This window comes from Dendrobates tinctorius, unplaced genomic scaffold (assembly GCF_039654945.1).
Source record: "Dendrobates tinctorius isolate UK_male_01 unplaced genomic scaffold, ASM3965494v1 ptg000165l, whole genome shotgun sequence".
Classification (NCBI taxonomy): domain Eukaryota; kingdom Metazoa; phylum Chordata; class Amphibia; order Anura; family Dendrobatidae; genus Dendrobates; species Dendrobates tinctorius.
In genome coordinates, this window is record NW_027361832.1 from 13,856,428 (window position 1) to 13,882,919 (window position 26,492).

Below are 26,492 nucleotides of genomic sequence, written 5' to 3' on the forward strand. Positions count from 1 at the left end.
GGGGGCATTATACTGTGTATAGGGGAACCGTGGGCCCATCATACTGTGTATAGGGGTGCTATGGGGGCATTACACTGTGTATAGGGGAACCATGGGCCCATCATACTGTGTATAGAGGTGCTATGGGGGCATTATACTGTGTATAGGGGAACCGTGGGCCCATCATACTGTGTATAGGGGTGCTATGGGGGCATTACACTGTGTATAGGGGAACTGTGGGCCCATCATACTGTGCATACGGGTGCTATGGGGGCATTATACTGTGTATAGGGGAACCGTGGGCCCATCATACTGTGTATAGGGGTGCTATGGGGGCATTACACTGTGCATAGGGGAACTGTGGGCCCATCATACTGTGCATACGGGTGCTATGGGGGCATTACACTGTGTATAGGGGAACCGTGGGCCCATCATACTGTGTATAGGGGTGCTATGGGGGCATTACACTGTGTATAGGGGAACCGTGGGCCCATCATACTGTGTATAGAGGTGCTATGGGGGCATTATACTGTGTATAGGGGAACCGTGGGCCCATCATACTGTGTATAGGGGTGCTATGGGGGCATTACACTGTGTATAGGGGAACTGTGGGCCCATCATACTGTGTATAGAGGTGCTATGGGGGTATCATACTGTGTATAGGGGAACCGTTGGCCCATCATACTGTGTATAGGGGTGCTATGGGGGCATTACACTGTGTATAGGGGAACTGTGGGCCCATCATACTGTGCATACGGGTGCTATGGGGGCATTATACTGTGTATAGGGGAACCGTGGGCCCATCATACTGTCTATACGGGTGCTATGGGGGCATTATATTGTATATAGGGGAGCTGTTAGCCCATTATACAGTGCATAGAAGAGCTGTACATGGGGGATTCAGAAGACATTATTACAGAGGGACTCCAAGGATATTTTTAAATGTTAAGTGAGCAAACAAACAAATTATTGTTATAAGGCCAGTCAGGGTATTGTGACCATTAAATGGGCACACAGGGGGCGTTATTACTTTCCAGGGGCATAATGTGACCACTATTTTCTAGGGCACTTACACAGGGCATACATTTTTTCCTCAAGGGGTAATTTTACCATCCAGAGGGCACAAAAGTGGCATTTTACTTTGTAAAGGGCACAGTGTATTATTATGTGCGGCATTAAGAGAATCCCCACACAGTAATAGGGACAGTAATAGGGACACATTAGGCAGCAGTGGCTCAGTATTGGGGTATCAGCAGGATGAGGAGTTTCTGCAGGTTGGGAATAGATGGGGTTGGTGTTGGAAATGTGAAAAGTGAAATGTGTCTTTGATGTAAACTCTGCAGACGAGTCCTGGCTGGAGAAGTTGTTGTGTCGCTCTGGGCCAGATTGAAAAAGACGAAAAAAATGAAGATTCCATCAGAAAGAACGTCAGCTACAAGTCATCTAATATATAACTGCATTGTAATCACTTGTATGGTCTGTAGGACTATTATCACTCTATGGCGATGTCACTCTGATGTCACTCTATGGCGGTAATATCAGTGCTGGTGTTTGTATACAGATGTATTTTCAGCCTGGTGATCTGATGAGGTTCCCCTATACCCACAATTGGAGTGCACCACCATGGTTGTAACCAGGGCTCACTCAGAAGATTCGCCATCCCTGAGCTGAACCCCTAGCTACGCCTCTGTGCTTATAAAATGAGTTCATTGCACCAACAAACATACTAGAGATAGTTATACACAGCAATCCAGGGTGGATAAAAATCAATGTTTTTTTTAAAAAAAATAAAAAAAATCGGATTTTTTTTATTTAAATCGGATTTTTTTTATTTAAATTGGATTTTTTTCAATAAACTGCTTTTTGAGGAAAATATTTTACCATCCAAAGGTTCTTCCATCATGAGATAAAGCGGAGTTGTTTAACTCAGTAGAATAAAGGCTGTATATGTGTAACATTCACAATGCCATGCTCTTCCAGAGGTTTCTGTAGGATTAGTGGGCAGTTTCTCTCCTATATTATCACAGACGCTCGCTTTACTTACGCAGTTCTCAAAACTGAATTTGACTCCGCAGAGGTCCCAGCCTCTTCTTCACGGCAAAAATGTTACAACATGAACAGACAGGGCCGCCATCAGGGCATGACAGGCCTTACATGTGTATGGGGCCCGGTGATTAGGGGGGCCCGACCATGCTGGCAGCCCGATCCGCGCTGGGGCCCCCCTACATTTTATACAGGCTTCTGCAGCTTTATTTTAAATTCAGACTCAGCGCCTGCCGGGCCCCCCGGGCCCCTCGGGCAGGCCCCCCCCGCACCATGGTCCAGCCAGCGCCGAAATCCCCCCCTGCACAATGGTCCAGCCACAGCTCCGCCCTCACCTGACCTGACACACACTGCTCTGCTCCTCCACTTCCTCATTCAGTCAGTGTGCCACGTGGGACTGGGAGAGGGAGGGAGCCTCGCCGCTGGAGCACAGCCAGATAACAAGGTAAGAAGAATTTTTTTTTTTTTTTTTTTGAGAGCGGCTATCCAGGGGGCCGGGGCAGAATGCTGGACGCTGGGGCAGAATGCTGGGGGCAGAATGCTGGACGCTGGGGGCAGAATGCTGGATGCTGGGGGCAGAATGCTGGAGGCAGAATGCTGGACGCTGGGGGCAGAATGCTGGGGGCAGAATGCTGGACATGGGGCAGGAATGCTGGGGGCAGAATGGACATGGGGCAGAATGCTGGACGCTGGGGCAGAATGCTGGACGCTGGGGGCAGAATGCTGGGGGCAGAATGCTGGATGCTGGGGGCAGAATGCAGGACGCTGGGGGCAGAATGCTGGGGGCAGAATGCTGGACGCTGGGGGCAGAATGCTGGGGGCAGAATGCTGGACGCTGGGGGCAGAATGCTGGAGGCAGAATGCTGGACGCTGGGGGCAGAATGCTGGAGGCAGAATGCTGGACGCTGGGGGCAGAATGGACATGGGGCAGAATGCTGGACGCTGGGGCAGATTGCTGGGGGCAGAATGCTGGATGCTGGGGGCAGAATGCTGGGGGCAGAATGTTGGACGCTGGGGGCAGAATGTTGGACGCTGGGGGCAGAATGCTGGACGCTGGGGGCAGAATGCTGGGGGGCAGAATGCTGGACGCTGGGGGCAGAATGCTGGACGCTAGGGGCAGAATGCTGGACGCTGGGGGCAGAATGCTGGACGCTGGGGGCAGAATGCTGGACGCTGGGGGCAGAATGCTGGACGCTGGGGGCAGAATGCTGGACGCTGGGGGCAGAATGCTGGACGCTGGGGCAGAATGCTGGGGGCAGAATGCTGGACGCTGGGGGCAGAATGTTGGACACTGGGGGCAGAATGCTGGGGGCAGAATGCTGGATGCTGGGGGCAGAATGCTGGACGCTAGGGGCAGAATGCTGGGAGCAGAATGCTGGACGCTGGGGGCAGAATGCTGGACATGGGGCAGAATGCTGGGGGCAGAATGGACATGGGGCAGAATGCTGGACGCTGGGGCAGAATGCTGGACATGGGGCATAATGCTGGACACTGGGGGCAGAATGGACATGGGGCAGAATGCTGGACGCTGGGGGCAGAATGCTGGACATGGGGCATAATGCTGGACACTGGGGGCAGAATGGACATGGGGCAGAATGCTGGACACTGGGGGCAGAATGGACATGGGGCAGAATGCTGGACACTGGGGGCAGAATGCTGGACGCTGGTGGCAGAATGCTGGATATGAGGGCAGACTGTGAGACGGGGCAGAATGCTGGACATGGGGCAGAAGAATGCTGGACGCTGGGGCAGAATTCTGGACATGGGGCAGAATGCTCGAAACTGGGGCAGAATGCTGGAGACTGAGGCAGAATGCTGGACGCTGGGGGCAGAATGCTGGACATGGGGGCAGGCTGTGAGCTGGGGCAGAATGTTGGACGCTGCGGGCAGAATGCAACACACTGGGGCAGAATGCTGGACATGGGGGCAGAATGTGACAGTGAGACACAGGAGGGGGCAGAATGTGACAGTGAGACACAGAAGGGGCAGAATGTGACAGTGAGACACAGGAGGGGGCAGAATGTGACAGTGAGACACAGGAGGGGGCAGAATGTGACAGTGAGACACAGGAGGGGGCAGAATGTGACAGTGAGACACAGGAGGGGGCAGAATGTGACAGTGAGACACAGGAGGGGGCAGAATGTGAGAGTGAGACACAGGAGGGGGCAGAATGTGAGACACCGGGCATGATTGGAGATAGATGGAGCAGGGTCATGGGGCAGGATGGATACGATTTAGACAGATTGGTCAGGAGGGAGATCATATGGGGCAGAATGGATACTGATGAGGGTGGGATGGGAGAACATATGGCTGAAGCCAAAAATGAGACACACGGGAGTCAGGATGGGGGATATTATTACCATAGGGGCTAATTAAGGGATATTATTACTGCAGTGATGTATTTTATTTTCTTGAGGATAATGTTGTAAATGGGGGGGCGGTTCTGTTACTGTGTAGAGTGATACTATGTCGCCTTTTTTTCTTCATGTGGTGTAATGTAGAAGTTGGGAAAAAATAAGTAATGTGTTCTGCAAGCGGAGCTCTAGATAACTGTGTTATTTCCTGCAGAGACAAGTCCTGGCTGGAAGACGTGATGGCGATCTGTGCTGGATGAAAGATGAAAAACAAAGATGAAGGACTTCACCTAGAGACATCACTGGTGAGTTAGTGTGTTACCTGTACACTGACACTATGTACAGAGGTACTGTGTATAATGTCACCGGTGATCACTGTGTTACCTGTACATTATATACAGAGCTCCTGTGTATAATGTCATTGATCACTATATTACCTGTACACAGACACTGCATACTAAGTACAGATCTTGTGTGTATAATGTCTCTTATGGTCATAGTATTATGTTTTTTTAATTAATGTCAGTATTGTAGTATTCAGTCTCCATGTGGTGGTAATATGTGGTCTGGTCGTGGTGCAGTGGTATTTGTCCCTTGTATATTCTATTATTTGGTCACTTTGTGGTGGTAATTTGCGGTCTGTTCATGGTGCGGTGGTATTTGTTCGTTGTATGTGATATTATTCGGTCACTATGGTAGTAATATGTGGTCTGGTCATGGTATGGCGGTATTTGTTCCTTGTATGTCTTATTATAGGTCACTATGTGGTGGTAATATGTGGTCTGGACATGGTGTAGCGGTATTTGTTCCTTGTATGTGGTGGTAAGTTGTGGTCTGGACATGGTGCGGTGGTATTTGTTCCTTGTATGTGATATTATTGGTCATTTTAAAAAATTGAAAAATAAATAAAAATATACCTAAATTGTATTGCATATTTTAACAAATATTTAATAGGTTACAGTAGAGTAGGGCCTGGCCAAAAGTGTCTACCCTGTTATGGTGGCGACTTAAAACAATCTTTTGGCCAAAGCAAAAGCTGCTGGCTATATGTGTGACCTGGTGATGGGAACTGTTAATGTGTGATAGGTGAGAAGTGGAGTTTATCCAAGAGAGAGCGGTGGGACTGTGGACAGTTCGAGTGGTGGAGGCGGGGCTGGATGGAGCCTGGGCGGAGTCTAAAGGGGGCCCCGAAAATTTTGCCAGTATGGGGCCCCGAAATTCCTAGTGGCAGCCCTGTGAACAGAGTTGAGAAAAAGACCTTAATCCTATTGTTCTACAAACCTATGAATACAGAATCAACCCCTTCAGTGCCAAGTCCAAGAAGTTAGACAATATGTTTCTGATTGTTTGGAGTGGAATAGATCTGCACAACACAAGAAGAATGTGAATCTAAGTGTGAGGAGGAGGAAGGGCAAGCAGACAAGAAAATGAAAGTGAAACTTTGAGCACAATACTGCAGCATAGCCACAGACAGACAAGTCTGGATCTGTTTGTGTGTACGATCTGAGGTTTATTACATTCTTTCCTTATAATGGCAGCAGGCCGTAAAAGAGACCCAGTTTGGGAATATTTTAATGAAGCTCCTTCACCTATCGGTAAGGCAGGCATGCGTGCAAAATGCAAACGATGCAACAAAGAGATGCAAGGCCTGGTGGCGCGAATGAGGCAACATCATGAGAAGTGCGGTGATGAAGATGACCAAAGAAACACTTCTGAACAGGCAGGATCTTCAGGTTGGTAAACATTTTTATTGAATCCTATTTCTAAAGACTGAACTGTCATGTGTGAGAAAAATTATATTTCTTATTATTACTGCATGTTACTGTCATTTGGTACAGTTATGAAGAAAAACAAATATTCCTTTTGGGGCAGGGGCAGTGATGTGTTGTGTACAATAAGCAGAAATTGTATAAACAATAAAATAACAGCATTGACTTTTTTTGTTTAGGGGAATTCATGGATTCTGGAAACTATCCACCTCCAAGATCACCATCATCCTGTTCTACAGTTTCAGAGTTATCCATCCAGGACAGTGCTTCATTAGCAGCAGCAGCATCATCATCAGACACCCACAGCCACATATCACCATCACCCAAAAGGAAGAAAAAACCTTTACCTCCTGGAACCACCATAGATAGGTTTGTGATAAGAACTAGCAGATTAGAAAAAGAGTTGATTGATGAAAAAATTGCCCAGTTTATTTATGCAACGAACTCTTCTTTCCGTCTGACTGAGAACCCACATTTCATTAATATGGTTCAGTCACTGAGACCAGGATACAGTCCACCCAGCAGAGCTGATGTTGCAGGGAAACTGCTGGATCAAGTGTATGACAGAGAAATGGAGCAATGTGCAACAGCTCTGGAGGGTAAAATTGTTAACCTAAGTATTGATGGGTGGAGTAATGTCCACAATGATCCTATTGTATGTGCTTGTATAACAACAGAAGAAGGTAAAGTCTTCCTTGCACAAACAACTGATACGTCAGGAAATGCACACACAGCAGAATACTTACAAGAAGTGGCAGTAAAAGCTATAACGACATGTGAACAAAAATTCAAATGTCTAGTACGCAGTTTGGTCACTGACAATGCTGCAAACGTATCCAAGATGAGAAGAGATTTAGAAGAGCAGGGAGGGAATACAAAGCTGCTAATAACATATGGTTGCAGTGCTCATTTGCTGCACCTCTTAGCCAAAGACTTAAGTGTTCCAGAAATAAAGGCTAATGTTGTTGAAATTGCTAAATACTTCCGTAATAATCATTTTGCTGCAGCAGCTCTGAAAAGGATGGGTGGAACCAAGCTAACGCTCCCACAAGATGTTAGATGGGACTCTGTGGTGGACTGTTTTGAGCAGTATATCAAAAACTGGCCTATTCTGATGACACTTTGTGAAGAAAATCGAGATAAAATAGATGGCACTGTCACGGCCAAAATCCTCAACATTGGGCTTAAGAGAAATGTTGAACATATGCTGAGCTTCCTGAAACCCATCTCTCAAGCTTTAAACAAAATACAGAAAAATAGCTGTTTTATTGCGGATGCTGTTGAAATTTGGAAGGAACTGAGTGAACACTTAAAAACAGAACTACACATGGACAGAATTAAATTACAAGCAGTAAACAAACGAATGGGACAAGCACTGACTCCAGCTCATTTTTTGGCAAATATTGTCAATATCCAATATCAGGGTCAAAACCTAAGTGCTGAGGAAGAGGAGTTAGCTATGACATGGGTATCCAGCAATCATCCATCTTTAATGCCAACTATAATAAACTTCAGAGCTAAGGGGGAACCATTCAAGAAATATATGTTTGCTGAAGATATTTTAAGGAAGGTCACACCAGTAAACTGGTGGAAGTCACTTAAGCGCTTGGATTTAGAGACTGTTCAAGTAATGATTTCACTTTTAACAGCAGTAGCTTCTTCTGCAGGCGTTGAAAGAATATTCTCTTCCTTTGGACTCATTCATTCTAAATTGAGAAATCGGTTGGGACCCAATAAAGCAGGAAAGCTTGTTTTTCTTTTCCAGATTATGAATAGGAACAAAGAAGAAGATGATGATGAAGATGACGACAAGTGAGCTACAGAGGACAGCAGGGACAGTAGTATTTAAGTTTTTCATGTGTCGGCTGGGCTGACAGTCTAAGTTTCTTAAAATATATACACTCACTGGCCACTTTATTAGGTACACCATGCTAGTAATGGGTTGGACCCCCTTTTGCCTTCAGAACTGCCTCAATTCTTCGTGGCAGAGATTCAACAAGGTGCTGGAAGCATTCCTCAGAGATTTTGGACCATATTGACATGATGGCATCACACAGTTGGCGCAGATTTGTCGGCTGCACATCCCTGATGCGAATCTCCCGTTCCACCACATCCCAAAGATGCTCTATTGGATTGAGATCTGGTGACTGAGGAGGCCATTTGAGTACAGTGAACTCATTGTCATGTTCAAGAAACCAATCTGAGATGATTCGAGCTTTATGACATGGCGCATTATCCTGCTGAAAGTAGCCATCAGATGCCTGTTCTTAGCTGAGAGGAGTGGTACCCAGTGTGGTCTTCTGCTGCTGTAGCCCATCTGCCTCAAAGTTCGACGCACTGTGCGTTCAGAGATGCTCTTCTGCCTACCTTGGTTGTAACGGGTGGCAATTTGAGTCACTGTTGCCTTTCTATCAGCTCGAACCAGTATGCCCATTCTCCTCTGACCTCTGGCATCAACAAGGCATTTCCGGCCACAGAACTGCCGCTCACTGGATTTTTTTTCTTTTTCGGACCATTCTCTGTAAACCCTAGAGATGGTTGTGCGTGAAAATCCCAGTAGATCAGCAGTTTCTGAAATACTCAGACCAGCCCTTCTGGCACCAACAATCATGCCACGTTCAAAGGCACTCAAATCACCTTTCTTCCCCATACTGATGCTCGGTTTGAACTGCAGGAGATTGTCTTGACCATGTCTACATGCACTGAGTTGCCGCCATGTGATTGGCTGATTAGAAATTAAGTCTTAACACACAGTTGGACAGGTGTACCTAATAAAGTGGCCAGTGAGTGTATATATTTTGTTTAGCCAAATTAGTTAACAAACATGGATGTTTGTTTAAGCAAATAACTTATGCTGTAATGTTGTTATTGTTTCAGTTGAATAAATCTATTTCAATTGTTATTAAGGTCAGGATTATTTTTCCCCTTCCTAAGTACAACAGAACAGTGGTGTCCAAATATGAATGATTAACCCATTAAACTGGGGAGAAAAAAGTAATATAAAAAGTGATTCTAAAAATATTCATCTACTTGCATGTTAAAGTAGCAAGAACTAGTTTAGGTAGAAACTTTGATTTAAATCACTGATTTAAATCAAGCCTTACTGACTAGTGATTTAAATCGTGATTTAAGTCGTGATTTAAATCAGTTAGATTTAAATCAAATCCACCCTGCAGCAATCCCCACAGAAGATAATTGACTAAAATGGAAATAATGATGACGAGTTTGCATCCACCACCTCACACCTCAAGGGTAGTTTTAATTGGCAAGATATATTTGTCCTATTATCTGGGTGCGTCCTTTAGCTCGATGATATGGTATTTGTCATGGATAACTTCTTACATCAATATACAATGTATTTCTCTTTCGCAAGTGATTAGTTGGTCCGGTTTACCAAGTTTACCCTTTGAATGTTCTAAGGACAACTGTGACGGCCGTCTGCGAATCTGGGCTGCAGTGGGGACAGCACCCCGAGTAACCCCGAGACCCTTAACCCCTATACAGGGATCTGGAATTGTAGCAAGGCCCAGGAGGTAGCTGTCTAGATTAGCAGTGGACCAGAGCAGGACGGCCACCAAGGGGTCAAAACTAAAACCCGTAATCAAGGTCAGGATGCAGGAGTCTGAGACCAGGGCGCCGCAGAGGCACAAAATCAGCAGACAGAGGGAGAGTCAAAAGTCCAGGCCAGGGTCAGTAAAACCAGGAGGGCAGCGAGGTACAGAATCAGCAGGCAGAAGGAGAGTCAGGAATCCAAGCAAAGGTCAGCGTCAAAAAGTCGGAAGAGAGGCGGAGGTACAAAAACGGCAGGCAATAGAATGGGCAAGAATCCAGGCTGAGGTCAGAGTATACACTATAGAAATTCACACAGTAACACGCAGGGGAACCAAGAATATATCCGGCGGCTTGCAAGACCAGTCCCCAGGTATTTGAGGGATCAGGTCCTCCCTCACAGGTTCCTGGCCCGATGATGTAACCAGGACCGCCCCCGGACCAGGCCAGATGGACATGCAGTAAGCCCTACATGACTGACAGAGGGGCGGAGCCTGCGCCCACCAGATGCCTGTGCAGGAGCCCCCTCTCTGCCACCACCCTCACCCTGGAGCGAACCACGGCGCCTCCCAGTGGCTGAGGCAGGAATAGCCGTCCCCGAGTCCGACGGCGATGTGACGGTCCGGCGCCCCCGAGTGGCCGAGACCGGAACTGCAGGCCCTGAGTCTGGCAGTGACGTCCGGCGCCTCCTAGTGGCCGACGCCGGAACAGCAGGCCCTGAGTCTGGCTGCGACGTGACAGTACCCCCCCTTCTAAGAGGGGCCTCCGGACCCTCAAAACCCGGTTTGTCCGGGTGAAGGAGGTGAAATCTTCTAATTAACCCCTTGGCATGGATGTCTCCAGCGGGGACCCAGGACCTCTCCTCTGGGCCGTAGCCCTTCCAATGCACTAAGTATTGCACGGACCCTCTCACTAATCGGGAATCAAGGATACCTTGGACTTCGTACTCCAAGGTACCCTTGACCAAAACTGGAGGAGGAGGGGACTGGACAGGTTGAATTGGGGAGCGGTACGTTTTTAGGAGGGATTTGTGGAAAACGTTGGGTATTTTGAAGGACTGAGGGAGCTTTAAGCGAAAGGCTACCGGGTTAATTACCTCCAAAATCTCATAGGGACCAATAAATCTGGGGCCCAGTTTGGCAGACGGTACCTTAAGTTTAATGTTCTTGGTAGACAGCCAAACTTTGTCCCCAACTCCCAGGTGCGGCCCCTTGGACCGCCGTTTATTTGCCGCCGAAGCCTGTCTGACTTGGGAGCCTTTCAAGTTTCAGTTCACCTCTGACCAGATGGTCCTTAAGTGATGTATGGATTTCTCTACCCCCGGGAGGTCCGACATCTTAGCCGAAAATGAACCAAAACGTGGGTGTAAACCAAGATTACAGAAGAACGGGGTGGTTTTGATGGATTCTTGGTATTGGTTATTTAGGGCGAATTCGGCTAACGGGAGATGTTCCACCCAATCAGATTGATGTTCCGAAACATAACAGCGGAGATACTGCTCTAGGCCCTGGTTAGTGCGCTCAGTTTGACCATTGGTCTCAGGGTGGTAAGCGGAGGAGAAGGATAATTCAACGCCAATCCATTTGCAGAACGCCCTCCAGAATTTAAAAACGAACTGGGTTCCTCGGTCGGACACGATATTCACCGGGGCGCCATGCAGTCGTATTACATGAATAACGAACAATTTACTCAGCGTTTCTGCATTAGGTAGTCCAGACAGGGGAACAAAATGGCACTGCTTACTGAACCTGTCTACCACCACCCAGATGCATGTCTTCCCTTCTGAGGGTGGCAGGTCAGTAATGAAGTCCATGGAGATGTGGGTCCATGGACTCTCTGGGGCAGGCAAGGACTGGAGCCAGCCGGCAGGCCGATTATGGGGTGTCATGATACTAGTGGATACAACTGGACACCAGTGGCTAGGTCAAAGAGACTACAGACAGTGGGTTGTGCAAGCAATATTGTATTAATGATCTGAATGCAATATAGCATATAAGTCCAGATAAATGTTCAGTCAATATGATAAAAGGTAATAGCAGAGCTGATACTCTGCGACACAGCATGCAAAGTCACTGAGCAATGCGGGCACAAGACACAGACTCTTGCAGAGCGGAGGAACACACTAGCTGGCTGGAGTTCTTACTTCACCGCAGGTGTAGTCAGGCAGAGGTTCCTGAAGTCAAGTGTTCAGCAATCACTCGGTCAGCAGGCAGGGATCCAGACGTGCAGGTTGGCAGAGGACTCCGCCGTTAAGAGAGGACCAACAGGGATAGTAAGTCCAGGCTTGGGACTGCAGAGGCACAAAGTCCAATACATAATACACAAGCAATGAATCAGAGCAGGTGCTGGCTTTATATACAGCTTTGGCAGGAAGCAAGATGGCCGACGTGGAAACATCAAGATCCATGTTAACTAAGGGCAAGTCTAAGGGCAAGAGAAACAGATTCCAGGACTAGATACTGACATTACTCCCACCTCAAGAACGGCCTCCGGACGACCCTAAACCAGGCTTGCCAGGGTACCTTTGATGGAACTGCTCAATCAGTCGGGAGGCGTTAATATTATCCACGGGTTCCCAGGAATTCTCCTCTGAGGAATAGCCTTGCCATTTAATCAAATACTGCAGTCGATTTCTGTAGATTCTTGAATCCAGAATCCTCTCAACGATGAACTGCTCTTGACCATCCACAAGAACGGGATCGGGAGGAGGAGATGAACGTCCTGGAAAAGGATTTGGTACTACAGTCTTTAGTAGGGAAGTATGAAAGACAGGATGTATCTTCAGTGTTCTTGGGAGTTTTAAGCGACATGCAACAGCACCTACCAGACCACTGATACTATAAGGACCAATGTACTTCTGTCCCAACTTAGGGGAAGGGATCTTCATCTTTAAATTCTTCGTAGATAACCAGACTAAATCTCCTACCTTAAATGTTGGTGTTGGTTTGCGAAATCTGTCAGCTGCATTCTTGTACCTCTCTTGTGCGGAACCCAAAGTCTCTTTCAGAAGTTCAAGGTCCTGTTGAAGTGAAGAGATCCTGTCGGCAACTGCTGGTAAAGATGTATCTACCGGTAATCTGGGAAGAATGCTAGGGTGATATCCCAGGTTAGGGTAGAATGGTGACTGTTTGGTGGAGGCACTCTGGGAGTTGTTATAAGAGAATTCGGCCAAGGGGAGTAACCTTACCCAATCATCTTGCAAATGGCAAACATAGCAGCGAAGGTATTGCTCTAGTGTTTGGTTGGTACGTTCTGTCTGCCCGTTGGACTGTGGGTGGAAAGCAGAAGATAAGTTAACTTCTATGCCTAATGCTGAACAGAAGCTTCGCCAAAACTTTGAAGTAAATTGAACTCCACGGTCAGAAACAACTTCATCCGGAACCCCGTGCAGGCGAAAGATGTTCTGGATAATTAGGTCAGCAGTGTCCTTCGCAGAGGGTAAACCGGAACAAGGGATGAAATGGGCCGCCTTGGTCAGGTGATCGACCACCACCAAAATCGTACTCTTTCCCTCAGAAAGGGGCAGTTCTACAATAAAGTCCATAGAAATGGATCCCCACGGGCGAGACGGCACCGGCAAAGGCTGTAACAGACCAGTAGGGGAGGCACGTGGAACCTTGAATTTGAAACATACCTCACAAGATGAAACGTACTTCTGGACATCCTTCCGAAAACCTGGCCACCAGAAGAAGCGAGATAAGAATTCTTGAGTCTTCTGAATTCCTCTGTGCCCTGCAACCTTGGAATCATGAACCAATCTCAACACTCTTAACCTCACGGCTTCAGGAATGTAGAGGCGCTGTTCCCGGGTCCAAACTCCATTCCTAAAAAGAAGGCTTACCTCATCAGATGGCTGAGACAGGAAAAGATCAGAGTTGTAAGCTTCTTTGATGACCTGCAGCAAATCTTGATTCTGAATGACTCCTACAAAATTGCAATCAGAAAGTATGGTCTTAGGTGGAGCATCTGGAACAGCGTCAGTGGAGAACATCCGGGATAGAGCATCTGCTTTTCCATTGCGAGAACCTGGTCTATAAGAGATTGTAAAATTGAATTGATTAAGGAAAAGACTCCAGCGGGCCTGCCGTGGGGTCAGGAATCTTGCTGACCTGATGAACTCAAGGTTGCGGTGATCCGTGAGGACCACGATCGGCTGTGAGGCTCCTTGCAGAAGATGTCTCCACTCCTTGAAGGCGGCGATGATAGCCAGTAATTCTTTATTTCCTACATCGTAGTTCTTTTCGGCAGGAGACAGTTGCTTGGAAAGAAAAGCACAAGGATGAAGTAAATTCTTCTCACCTGTTCTTTGGGACAGTATAGCCCCGGTGGCACAGTTTGAGGCATCCACTTCAATAATGAAGGCGAGTTCCGGGTCAGGGTGGATCAGTACTGGTGCTGACGTGAACTTGGTCTTGAGCCGAGAGAATGCTTCTTGGGCTTGAAGGGACCAAATAAATGCTGTCTTCTTTTGTGTCAACCGGGTGATGGGCGAGACGATGTCAGAGAAGTTCTTGATGAAACGTCTGTAGAAGTTAGCAAACCCGATGAAACGTTGGACCTCCTTGACGTTCTTGGGGATTGGCCACTCCTGAATTGCCTTGATCTTGCTGTTATCCATACTCAGACCCTGTGGAGAAATTACATAACCTAAGAATTGAATCTCCGACTTGTGAAATTCGCATTTCCCCAGCTTGATGTACAGCTGGTGTTCCCTCAACCGCTGTAAGACAGTCTTGACATGTTGCTGATGTTCCTCCATGGAGCTAGAAAAAATCAGAATGTCATCCAAATAGATTACGACAAAAATATCAAGAATGTCTCTGAAAATATCATTTACGAGATGTTGGAACGTTGCTGGGGCATTGCAAAGTCCAAATGGCATGACCAAATACTCAAAGTGTCCATATCGAGACCTAAATGCTGTTTTCCATTCGTCTCCAGGTCTTATACGGACTAGATTGTATGCCCCGCGTAGGTCCAATTTTGAAAAGACCTTGGCCTGACGAACTCTCTCGAGAAGCTCCGGAATTAATGGCATGGGGTAGCGGTTCTTGATGGTTACCTTGTTAATTTCCCGGTAATCAACACAGGGTCTGAGGGATCCATCCTTCTTTTTAACGAAAAAGATGGGTGCACCGGCTGGAGAGGATGAGGGGCGTATAAACCCCTTAGACAGGTTCTCGTCGATATATTCTTTGAGAGTCTTGAGCTCAGGACCGGACAATGGATAAATATTACCAAAAGGAATGGTAGCAGCAGGCAGAAGCTCGATTGGGCAGTCATAAGAGCGGTGTGGTGGTAATTTATCTGCATTCTTTTTATCTCACACGTCCGAAAATTCTTTATAAACTGCCGGTAACTCTAGGTCCGATGATGGGTAGGCCGGAGATGGATCAGTCAATTTCTCAGAAGTTACCTCTTTAGCTGGGAAGCGCAATCTCTTAGTCTCCCAGTCAATGATGGGATTTTGAGCCTGCAACCAGGGTAAACCCAAGATAATAGGGAAATGTGGAGAGGAAATCAGAAGGAAGGGCAATTTCTCCTGGTGATCATCTCCCATGAGGACCTTCAGTGGTTCAGTCTGCTGGTCTACGGGCCCCGAGGTCAAAGGGGACCCATCCACAGTCTCCATCAGAATTGAAGACACTCTTCTCTGTGATCGGATTCCATATTCCTTAGCAAAAGAAGTGTCCATGAAGTTACCGCTAGCCCCAGAGTCTATCATGGCGGAACTGTTCACCCAACGGGAGTCAATCCAGATCTTAATAGGAAGGTAACAATGTGAATCTTTTTTCTTATTGCAAGGGTATGAAACTGCAGAAGATAGAATAACAGCATTAATGGGTAGTATCGTTTCGGATGTAACAGAGTTCATATCTGAAAAGTCATAATCAGGAGTGGTTGCTGCAATTTCGAGTGGCCCTGATTCGGAAGTCATGGAGTATGATTCAGAGAAGTCGCGTTCTACCACGGCTGCGGTTGTTCTGCGAGAACGATTGGGGCAGTTGATAATAAAATGTCCTGACTTCCCACAGTAAAAACATAAATTCTCCTTGAAGCGAAATTCCTTCCGTTCGTCACTTACTCGACTTCGTAGGGAATTTACCTGCATCGGCTCAGGTGTGGACTCGAGTCCGGAATCTCCTTAGGAAGGAAAGGAAGAAGCGATTTATTGCTGCGGTTCATCTCAGACCACCTTTCTAGTTTTCGTTCGGAGATGCGAGCGTCTAGGCGAATACAGTGATTGATGAAATCACCTAGAGCAGTGGGAGCCTCCGCACGTGCAAGCTCGTCCTTGATAGAACTGGACAACCCCTTCTTAAATATAGAGTACTTCGCTGCACTATTCCAGGTGGTGTCCTGAGCCCACCTTCTAAAATCCATAGCATACTCAGTCACTGGGCGTTTACCTTGACGCAAATTCAGCAGGGCCGTCTCAGCTGTAAGGCCACGGTTCGGATCGTCAAACATCTGCCCCATGGTGGCGATAAACATATTGAAGTCATTCAGACATGCATCCTGTGATTCTATCAGAGGGTTTGCCCAGGCAAGGGCCTTATTAGTCAGCAACCTAATAACATGAAAGTAAAGTCTTCTCAACGACAGTCTTTAATTGTTGTGATTTTATTGATTGTGAAAAAAAAAAAAAAAAAAAAAAGGGTGGTGTTACAATCCAAAAAAGGGTGGTGTTACAATCCAACGTTTCAGCTCTACATCTCGAGCTTTCATCAGGGATATGACTACAATATATACAATAAAAGAACAAAAATCAATAAATAAACTTTATAACGTATTATAAAACCAAAAATCTAGTGATAGGTGATACATAAGGTGGGGACAGTGTCAAACATCCTTTGTGAAGGTGTGTATGGATCTATAATGATGTGAGGCCAGTGAGTATGTACTCACTGGCCTCACATCATTATAGATCCATACACACCTTCACAAAGGATGTTTGACACTGTCCCCACCTTATGTATCACCTATCACTAGATTTTTGGTTTTATAATACTTTATAAAGTTTATTTATTGATTTTTGTTCTTTTATTGTATATATTGTAGTCATATCCCTGATGAAAGCTCGAGATGTAGAGCTGAAACGTTGGATTGTAACACCACCCTTTTTTGGATTGTAACACCACCCTTTTTTTTTTTTTTTCACAATCAATAAAATCACAACAATTAAAGACTGTCGTTGAGAAGACTTTACTTTCATGTTATTAGTGTGCCGGGGTTACTCCTATACTTTAGTCTTGTTTTTTCCCAGAGCACCTAAGTTGGGGTTTGAGCCTGTCATATCTACTTTTTATTAGTCAGCAACATGATGATAGTCAATACTTTGGATAGTTCTGTAGGAAACTGTGAGACATGTGCAGCAAAGTATAAACGACACTGGTTCAGAAACCCACGGTACTTGTCTCGGTCGCCACCAAACCTAAATGGTGGTAGTTTGGGGATGGTAGGAACAGAAGCCTGAGATTGTGCCTCCAGAGCCGCAACTCGGCCACGCAATTCCTGAAGGGTCTGACTGAGCACTTGTATATCATATTTAGTCTGCCCCTCTAGGCCTTCTATTCTGCTCTTCCATGTCTGCACTTCAGCGTGTACAGTGGCAGTGATATTATTTAGCTTCTTAACACGCACTTCTAAAGTCTCTGACCCAGCGGCATCCATTTTTAAGGCTTGTGTATCCTGTCACGATACTAGTGGATACAACTGGACACCAGTGGCTAGGTCAAAGAGACTACAGACACAGTGGGTTGTGCAAGCAATATTGTATTAATGATCTGAATGCAATATAGCATATAAGTCCAGATAAATGTTCAGTCAATATGATAAAAGGTAATAGCAGAGCTGATACTCTGCGACACAGCATGCAAAGTCACTGAGCAATGCGGGCACAAGACACAGACTCTTGCAGAGCGGAGAAACACACTAGCTGGCTGGAGTTCTTACTTCACCGCAGGTGTAGTCAGGCAGAGGTTCCTGAAGTCAAGTGTTCAGCAATCACTCGGTCAGCAGGCAGGGATCCAGACGTGCAGGTTGGCAGAGGACTTCGCCGTTAAGAGAGGACCAACAGGGATAGTAAGTCCAGGCTTGGGACTGCAGAGGCACAAAGTCCAATACATAATACACAAGCAATGAATCAGAGCAGGTGCTGGCTTTATATACAGCTTTGGCAGGAAGCAAGATGGCCGACGTGGAAACATCAAGATCCATGTTAACTAAGGGCAAGAGAAACAGATTCCAGGACTAGATACTGACATGGGGGGACTTAGCACGAGCACAAGTTTCGCAAGCCAGTACGTAATCCTTGCAGTCCTTAACCACCGTCGGCCACCAAAAATTCCTGGTCACTAGTCTGGCTGTATTATTAACACCAGGATGGCCTGCCAGGACAGAGTCATGCGACTCTTTCATAACTTGTAGACGCAACGGGGCCGGAACGAACAATTTCTGGGGGGGGCGTTGTGTCCGGGACTTGTTCTGAGGATCTACGGATCTCCTCCAGAAGGTCCAGAGACACGGCCGACACGACGATCCCATTGGCCAGTATTGGGACTGGTTCCGAGTCCTCAGCCTGTGAGGGGCAGAAACTTCGAGAGAGGGCGTCAGCCCTTACATTTTTCATCCCTGGACGAAACGTGATCACAAAGTTAAACCTTGAGAAAAATAAGGCCCACCTGGCCTGCCTAGGATTCAGTCTTTTAGCAGACTCCAAGTAAGTCAGGTTCTTGTGATCTGTGATCACGGTAACCTTGTGTTTAGCACCTTCGAGAAAGTGGCGCCATTCTTCGAAGGCCCACTTTATGGCCAACAATTCCCGATTCCCTATATCATAATTTTTCTCAGTAGGGGAGAATTTTCGGGAAAAGAAGGCACATGGGCGGAGTTGAGTGAGAGAGGCAGTGCCTTGGGAAAGCACTGCACCTACCCCAACCTAAGAGGCATCAACCTCTACCACAAAGGGGCGATCTAGATCAGGCTGAATTAATATTGGGTTGGCAGAAAAACACTCCTTTAAAACAGAAAATGCCTGAAGTGCCTCTGGCTTCCAATTAACCACGTCAGCCCCCTTCTGGGTCAGATCCGTGAGCGGTTTGGCGATCTCAGAGAAGCCTTTGATGAATTTACGGTAGTAATTAGTAAATCCCAAGAATCGCTGCAGCGCTTTTAGAGTTTTAGGTTGTACCCATTCTCTAATGGGTCGGATCTTGGCAGGATCCATGCGAAACCCCTTAGCAGAAATCATGTACCCCAAAAATTGTACCTCCTCAGCCATAAAAACACATTTCTCCAACTTGGCGTATAGAGAATGTTCTCTAAGTCTCTGGAGTACAGCACGGACATGTTGCACGTGTGCAAGAACATCAGCGGAGTAAATCAGGATGTCATCCAAATAAACCACTACATATACCCCACAAATATCCCTGAATATATCATTCACAAGGTGTTGGAACACGGCGGGCGCGTTACTCAATCCAAACGGCATCACAAGGTACTCAAAATGACCAAGAGGTGTGTTAAAGGCTGTTTTCCACTCATCCCCATTTCTTATGCGAACCAGATTGTAAGCCCCCCGGAGATCAAGCTTAGTGAACCAACGGGCTCCTAGTAGCTGATTATACAGATCAGGGATGAGTGGAAGCGGATACTGATTTTTCACAGTAATCGCGTTCAGCTCACGATAATCAATACACGGTCTGAGTCCACCATCTTTTTTTTCTACAAAGAAAAACCCAGCCCCTACAGGTGAAGTGGAGGGTCTAATAAAACCTTTTTGCAAGCTGTCCGCTATGTAGTCCTTCATGGCTACACGCTCAGGACCAGAGAGGTTAAATATTCTCCCCTTAGGGAGACGAGCACTTGGAACCAAGTCTATAGGACAGTCATACTCTCTATGAGGCGGTAATTTCTCAGACTCCACTATGGAAAAGACGTCCTCATAGTCCCTTAATGCGTAAGGTATAAAGGGTGTTTTAATTTTAATTTGGTTCACTGACAGCGACATACAGTGATTCTGACACTGTGGACTCCAGCGCACGATATCCCCTTGGTGCCAGTCAATAATAGGATTATGCTGGCGCAACCATGGCATACCTAACACAACTGCATGTGATAAATTGGAAATAACAAAAAATGACATATGTTCTGTGTGTAATGCCCCCACTGACATAACAATCTCTGTAGTAACAAATTCCACTCCACCCTGGATAATGGATGTACCATTAATCGCCGTGGTTTGAATAGGAGCATTAAGCCTTAAAAGAGGTACACCGAGTTTCCTTGCAAGCAAAAAATCTATGAAGTTGCCTGCGGAACCACAATCCACATAGGCCTTCACACACAAAGATTTCTTTGAAAATGAGAGAAATGGGTAACAAAAGTTTAGCCGCATTTGCGGGCAATACCTGAGCCTCTGGGACAGCACGACCAGAGCTGCCCAGAGGCAGACGTCCCAGGAATGTGGATTTCTGACGCTCAGCATTTCCCTTGAAGCCTCCAGGCTGCAGCATGATGGTATAGGAAGATGGGAGTATTCCTTCAGACTGTGCACTGGAGCAGGTGTAGGCCAGGTAATCAGCTCAGGGAAAAAAAAAAAATCAGGAGACTGCTTTTATATATGATGGAAATATACACAAAAAGCAGTTCTTTTTAGGCCGGATATAATGTGACGGACGTCTGCGAATCTGGGCTGCAGTGGGGACAGCACCCCGAGTAACCCCGAGACCCTTAACCCCTATACAGGGATCTGGAATTGTAGCAAGGCCCAGGAGGTAGCTGTCTAGAGTAGCAGTGGACCAGAGCAGGACGGCCACCAAGGGGTCAAAACTAAAACCCGTAATCAAGGTCAGGATGCAGGAGTCTGAGACCAGGGCGCCGCAGAGGCACAAAATCAGCAGACAGAGGGAGAGTCAAAAGTCCAGGCCAGGGTCAGTAAAACCAGGAGGGCAGCGAGGTACAGAATCCGCAGGCAGAATGAGAGTCAGGAATCCAAGCAAAGGTCAGCGTCAAAAAGTCGGAAGAGAGGCGGAGGTACAAAAACGGCAGGCAATAGAATGGTCAAGAATCCAGGCTGAGGTCAGAGTATACACTATAGAAATTCACACAGTAACACGCAGGGGAACCAAGAATATATCCGGCGGCTTGCAAGACCAGTCCCCAGGTATTTGAGGGATCAAGTCCTCCCTCACAGGTTCCCGGCCCGATGATGTAACCAGGACCGCCCCCGGACCAGGCCAGATGGACATGCAGTAAGCCCTACATGACTGACAGAGGGGCGGAGCCTGCACCCACCAGATGCCTGTGCAGGAGCCCCCTCTCTGCCACCACCCTCACCCTGGAGCGAACCACGGCGCCTCCCAGTGGCTGAGGCAGGAATAGCCGTCCCCGAGTCCGACGGCGATGTGACGGCCCGGCGCCCCCGAGTGGCCGAGACCGGAACTGCAGGCCCTGAGTCTGGCAGTGACGTCCGGCGCCTCCTAGTGGCCGACGCCGGAACAGCAGGCCCTGAGTCCGACGGCGACGTGACGGTCCGGCGCCCACGAGTGGCCGAGACCGGAACTGCAGGCCCTGAGTCTGGCAGTGACGTCCGGCGCCTCCTAGTGGCCGACGCCGGAACAGCAGGCCCTGAGTCTGGCTGCGACGTGACAACAACTGAACATGGCAACTCCATAACGTTCTTATTACAAAGTCTCTCTCTCCTGGCAGAAGGCTTAGTGTATAAGTGGGAGGTACAATCACATTACCTCATTTACCCTCCAAGATCTACTAGTTTGCCTGTTACGCTCAGCAGTCCGTGTACTGAACGTCCCATCCAGTAGCCATGGAGGATCGATGCCAAGAACGTTCCACCAGTGAACAGGAACAGGAGGTGGAGGACGTCATCTCTGTGTTATTATAGATAAGGGTCCTCAAGACTGCAATACTACGTCAAAGAAACCTTCTCAAATTTCTACTCATTTCTTTCTCAAATATAACGTTCCTGCTACTGTACACATGTCTCTAGAAAATAACTACATTAATAAGTCAAGTAATAAAAATTTAGGAAAAGGGATGTGAAAGTACACTAAAATATGCTGAACTGCTGTAGACACAGTCAGTATTAGGCAGGGTTGTCACATCCGCCCGAGTACAGACCAAGATGCACAGACCGGCCACGGATCCAAACTCCAAAATCTCATGGACATATGTGACGCTGACAACCTCAGTGCAGAAGTCCCGCAGTCAGTCCATGTATCTGTTCGTACTTGCACAGTGAAACATGAATGTGTGAAACTCGTCTCAGGCTTTTAAATGAAAGAAAAATATTTTTGGCCTCTGTCTCGATTATGCGTTATTCTTTATTGGGTTGTTTTTTTTATTTCTGTGATGGAGCGGAGCCACTAATGTAAGCTCCCTAATTCATTTGACCACTGTGAAGTAGCGCTGTCATTCGGATAGGGGATACTCGCTTGGCAGCCCAATAATCACATCTGGCACAGGTTTTCCATAAAACCATATCAGTCCCTGCGGTTTATTCACGCATCATAAACCGTGACCAATAACTTATAGTTTATATCACCAGCATAGCATCCATTACAGAGCCTGTGGTCACACAGGGTCTCAATGTCCAGTATTCAGGCTCTTCAGCCTCACAGACTTCTCATCCCGTCAGGGTTTACCTCATGGCTGCTACAGCTCGCTGCAGACGTTCCTTCCCTCCTCTGGGAACTCTCAGATGCTGGCAGCCATTCCACACAGCCACTTCTCATGCTGTGTGCCAGGAGACACATCTCCTAGAGGGACCTTCCACACTGGACCAACCAGGTCCCTACATTCACCACATGTGACCTACCCTGGCCACCATATATGGTCCGTAGCCACGCCCACCGGGTCACATGGCTATGACCTCATCACAGGTCTTTCACATACTCACAGTCTTTTACTACAAGCATTAAACACAACCCCTGGGTGGGTTTGTAGGTAACTGGGTCCGCCCATCTCCCCAGTTACCTGGAGACTTCTCCCTGACACACTGAAACAGCACAACAGCTGTTCAACACACACGTCAGTCTCCATCTCAAGGCCACCCACCTGGAGATACATACCAGTCCTCCCGCATTCCGCCACTCATCCTCTCTCTTGGGACATCCAAACAGCGCCCCCTAGCGGACACAGTGGTCATTACACCACACCACATAAAAGTTTTCCGTTTTGTCCAAGTCCATTTTAAATGCGCTTTGGCCCAAAGAAGGCGGCAACGGATTGTGTTGATATACGACTTCTTCTATGCATGATACAGCATCATGTACAGTTTGCATGGCAAACTGTGTGCACAGACAGTGTTTTCTGGATGTATTCCTGAGTCCATGCAAATTGATTCTTCAGAGAGAAAAAGGACTTAAACTTTAGCAACTCCTATTGGAAGTCAATATGGACCCTTTATCGAGCCTTACCACATGACTTAGGATAAAAGACAAACTCAATCGTGTTTCGGGCTGCTGCCCCCTATCAGTGCAAAGCATGAGGTCTGATTTGGCTGTATGAAAGGCCTCTGACTGGGATCTAAGGGGTGACATTTCTACTATGTCATGTGGTGAATTGGTGGATCTCTGACCATCTTTACTTCTGAGACTCTGCCTCTCTAAAGTGTTTTTTTTATACACAATCATGTGACTTAGCTGAAAATTGACCAGTCAGCTGGTTTTCATTAGTAACACTTTCTTTTCCAGCTTTTTGTTAATCCTGTTCCAATTTATTTGAGATGTGTTGTTGCCATCAATTTCTGAATGAATTATTTTTTCAAATGAAATGGAAAAAATGTCCAACATTCACCTTCTGATCTGTGTCCTATTTTCTGCAGGGAATATGGCTATAATAGAGTTACAAATCATTGCATTTTTACAGCATACTAATGTCATGCGTCTGGGTTTGAACTCTTGAGCCTATGCTTTGTGGCTTCTCTGTCTGTGAAGACACACCAGATATGCCTTTTGTCCGGGTGTTTAGTTTCTGGTATTCAGTCTTTTTAGGGTAACAGGTGTTCAATTTACTCATTTATCTGCCCTATCACCTTTTGGGTGCAGCTTTATATACTTTCCCCCTAGTCGTGCTTCCTGCTGCTGATAGTCTCATTTGGAAGTCCAGCCATACTGCTGTAGTGTAAGCCAGTCAGTGAAAGACCAGCTAGGGTTATGTTCTTTACTCTGCACCTACCTTCTGTTTCTTTTTAGGAAGTAGGCGGCATATTCGCTACATATTCGCTCACAGTATGTACTTATACCTTTATTTTGTATTGTGTGGTTTGTTTTACTCACTCTGGAATCTCTATCTCAGCACATTTTCCCTTTTGTAGGTAATTTGCACTCTGCTCTGCCCTCTGGTTCCTTAGGAGAAACGTGAAGAACTCGATGGCCTTTTAGGCAGCTTAGGTCTGGGTTGCCATCATCTAGTCTGCTGTTAGGGCTACATCTGTACCTGCAGGAACCCCTAGGAACAGTGGGACAAGAGCTCTAGTCTGTACAGGAACCAACAGGGTTAGTTGCAGTTTTTAGTGAGTTACTTACAGTTAGGTCCATATATATTTGGACAGAGACAACATTTTTCTAATTTTGGTTCTACACATTACCACAATGAATTTTAAACAAAACAATTCAGATGCAGTTGAAGTTCAGGCTTTCAGCTTTCATTTGAGGGTATCCACATTAAAATTGGATGAAGGGTTTAGGAGTTTCAGCTCCTTAACATGTGCCACCCTGTTTTTAAAGGGACCAAAAGTAATTGGACAGATTAAATAATTGTAAAGAAAATGTTTATTTCTAGTACTTGGTTGAAAACCCTTTGCTGGCAATGACTGCCTGAAGTCTTGAACTCATGGACATCACCAGATGCTGTGTTTCCTCCTTTTAGATGCTCTGCCAGGCCTTCACTGCGGTGGTTTTCAGTTGCTGTTTGTTTGTGGGCCTTTCTGTCTGAAGTTTAGTCTTTAACAAGTAAAATGCATGCTCAATTGGGCTGATATCAGGTGACTGACTTGGCCATTCAAGAATATTCCACTTCTTTGCTTTAATAAACTCCTGGGTTGCTTTGGCTTTATGTTTTGGGTCATTGTCCATCTGTAGTATGAAACGACGACCAATCAGTTTGGCTGCATTTGGCTGGATCTGAGCACACAGTATGGCTCTGAATACCTCAGAATTCATTCGGCTGCTTCTGTCCTGTGCCACATCATCAATAAACACTGGTGACCCAGTGCCACTGGCAGCCATGAATGCCCAAACCATCACAATGCCTCCACCGTGTTTTACAGATGATGTGGTATGCTTTGGATCATGAGCTGCTTATGAGTGGCTTGCACCGTGCAGTGAACCTTCTGTATTTACTTTCATGCAGTCTTCTCTTTACAGTAGATTTGGATATTGATACGCCTACCTCCTGGAGAGTGTTGTTCACTTGGTTGGCTGTTGTGAAGGGGTTTCTCTTCACCATGGAGATTATTCTGCGATCATCCACCACTGTTGTCTTCCATGGGCGCCCAGGTCTTTTTGCATTGATGAGTTCACCAGTGCTTTCTTTCTCAGGATGTACCAAACTGTAGATTTTGCCACTCCTAATGTTGTAGCAATTTCTCGGATGGGTTTTTTCTGTTTCTGCAGCTTAAGGATGGCTTGTTTCACCTGCATGGAGAGCGCTTTTGACCGCTTGTTTCCTACACAGCAAAACCTTCCAGATGCAAGCACCACACCTCAAATCAACTCCAGGCCTTTTATCTGCTTAATTGAGAATGACATAATGAAGGGATTGCCCACACCTGTCCATGAAATGGCCTTGACGTCAATTGTCCAATTACTTTTGGTCCCTTTAAAAACAGGGTGGCACATGTTAAGGAGCTGAAACTCCTAAACCCTTCATCCAATTTTAATGTGGATACCCTCAAATGAAAGCTGAAACTCTGAACTTCAACTGCATATGAATTGTTTTGTTTAAAATTCATTGTGGTAATGTCTAGAACCAAAATTAGAAAAATGTTGTCTCTGTCCAAATACATATGGACCTAACTGTATATTATCATAACACCTAACTTTTTTTTAATTGGAGTTATGTACTAAATTACATATTCTCCAAACTGCTCAAGTATAAGGGCATCTAATAGTTTGTAATTTTTGGGACTTCTGATGAAACCCTCAAAAAATTGTGGGAAATTAAAATACAAAGTCAGGCCATCAAAATATGTCCTGAGAAGAAAGGCTACCTTTTACTGCTGTATTGGCGACCTTAATGTTGTAAAATTTCTGAGGGATCACTGTATATCAGACAATTGATTTACAACATTTCATGACTTACCAAATACACAGCCTGGGATGTCAGTAATCCTATTACCGAACATGTGTAATATCTGTAGGGACTGTAAAAACTTCAGCTCTTCAGGAACTTTTACAAACTGGTTGTTCCCCAAGTTCAAAACAGTGAGCTGTAGAAAAGACATCATATGGTTAAATTGAGCAATGACAGCTATGTTTTTCAGATTTTCCAAAAACAAGATTATGTCAAAGGGTTTATCTATGATATTAAAATCATTGACTGATCTTTAAGGGGCCGTCCACTACTGAGACAACATCTTCTCACTCTGAATGTTTGCCCCTGTTAAAATAAAAACACCCGGTGCCGATGCTGTTCCAGCGGTGTCGGCACTCACGTTCCCGAGGCCCATGTGAGGTTCTTATGTCACATGATCCCTGCGCGCAATCAGCGCTTACATCACTGTCTTCTCTTTCAAATGTACTGTATAAGTAATCAAGTATTAACTGAAGACAGT

General features: G+C 46.3%; 1 protein-coding gene across 3 annotated transcripts in view; it reads right to left on the reverse strand.

The window, feature by feature from the left end:
* The window catches only part of LRRC69 (leucine rich repeat containing 69), a 98,188-nt gene that overhangs the window by 65,433 nt on the left and 6,263 nt on the right, over positions 1–26,492 (reverse strand). For all 3 annotated transcript variants that reach the window (XM_073550508.1, XM_073550506.1, XM_073550507.1), the window contains exon 2: positions 26,021–26,147. In XM_073550508.1, the coding sequence (XP_073406609.1) occupies positions 26,021–26,147 (127 nt within the window). The remainder of the gene's footprint in view (positions 1–26,020; positions 26,148–26,492) is intronic.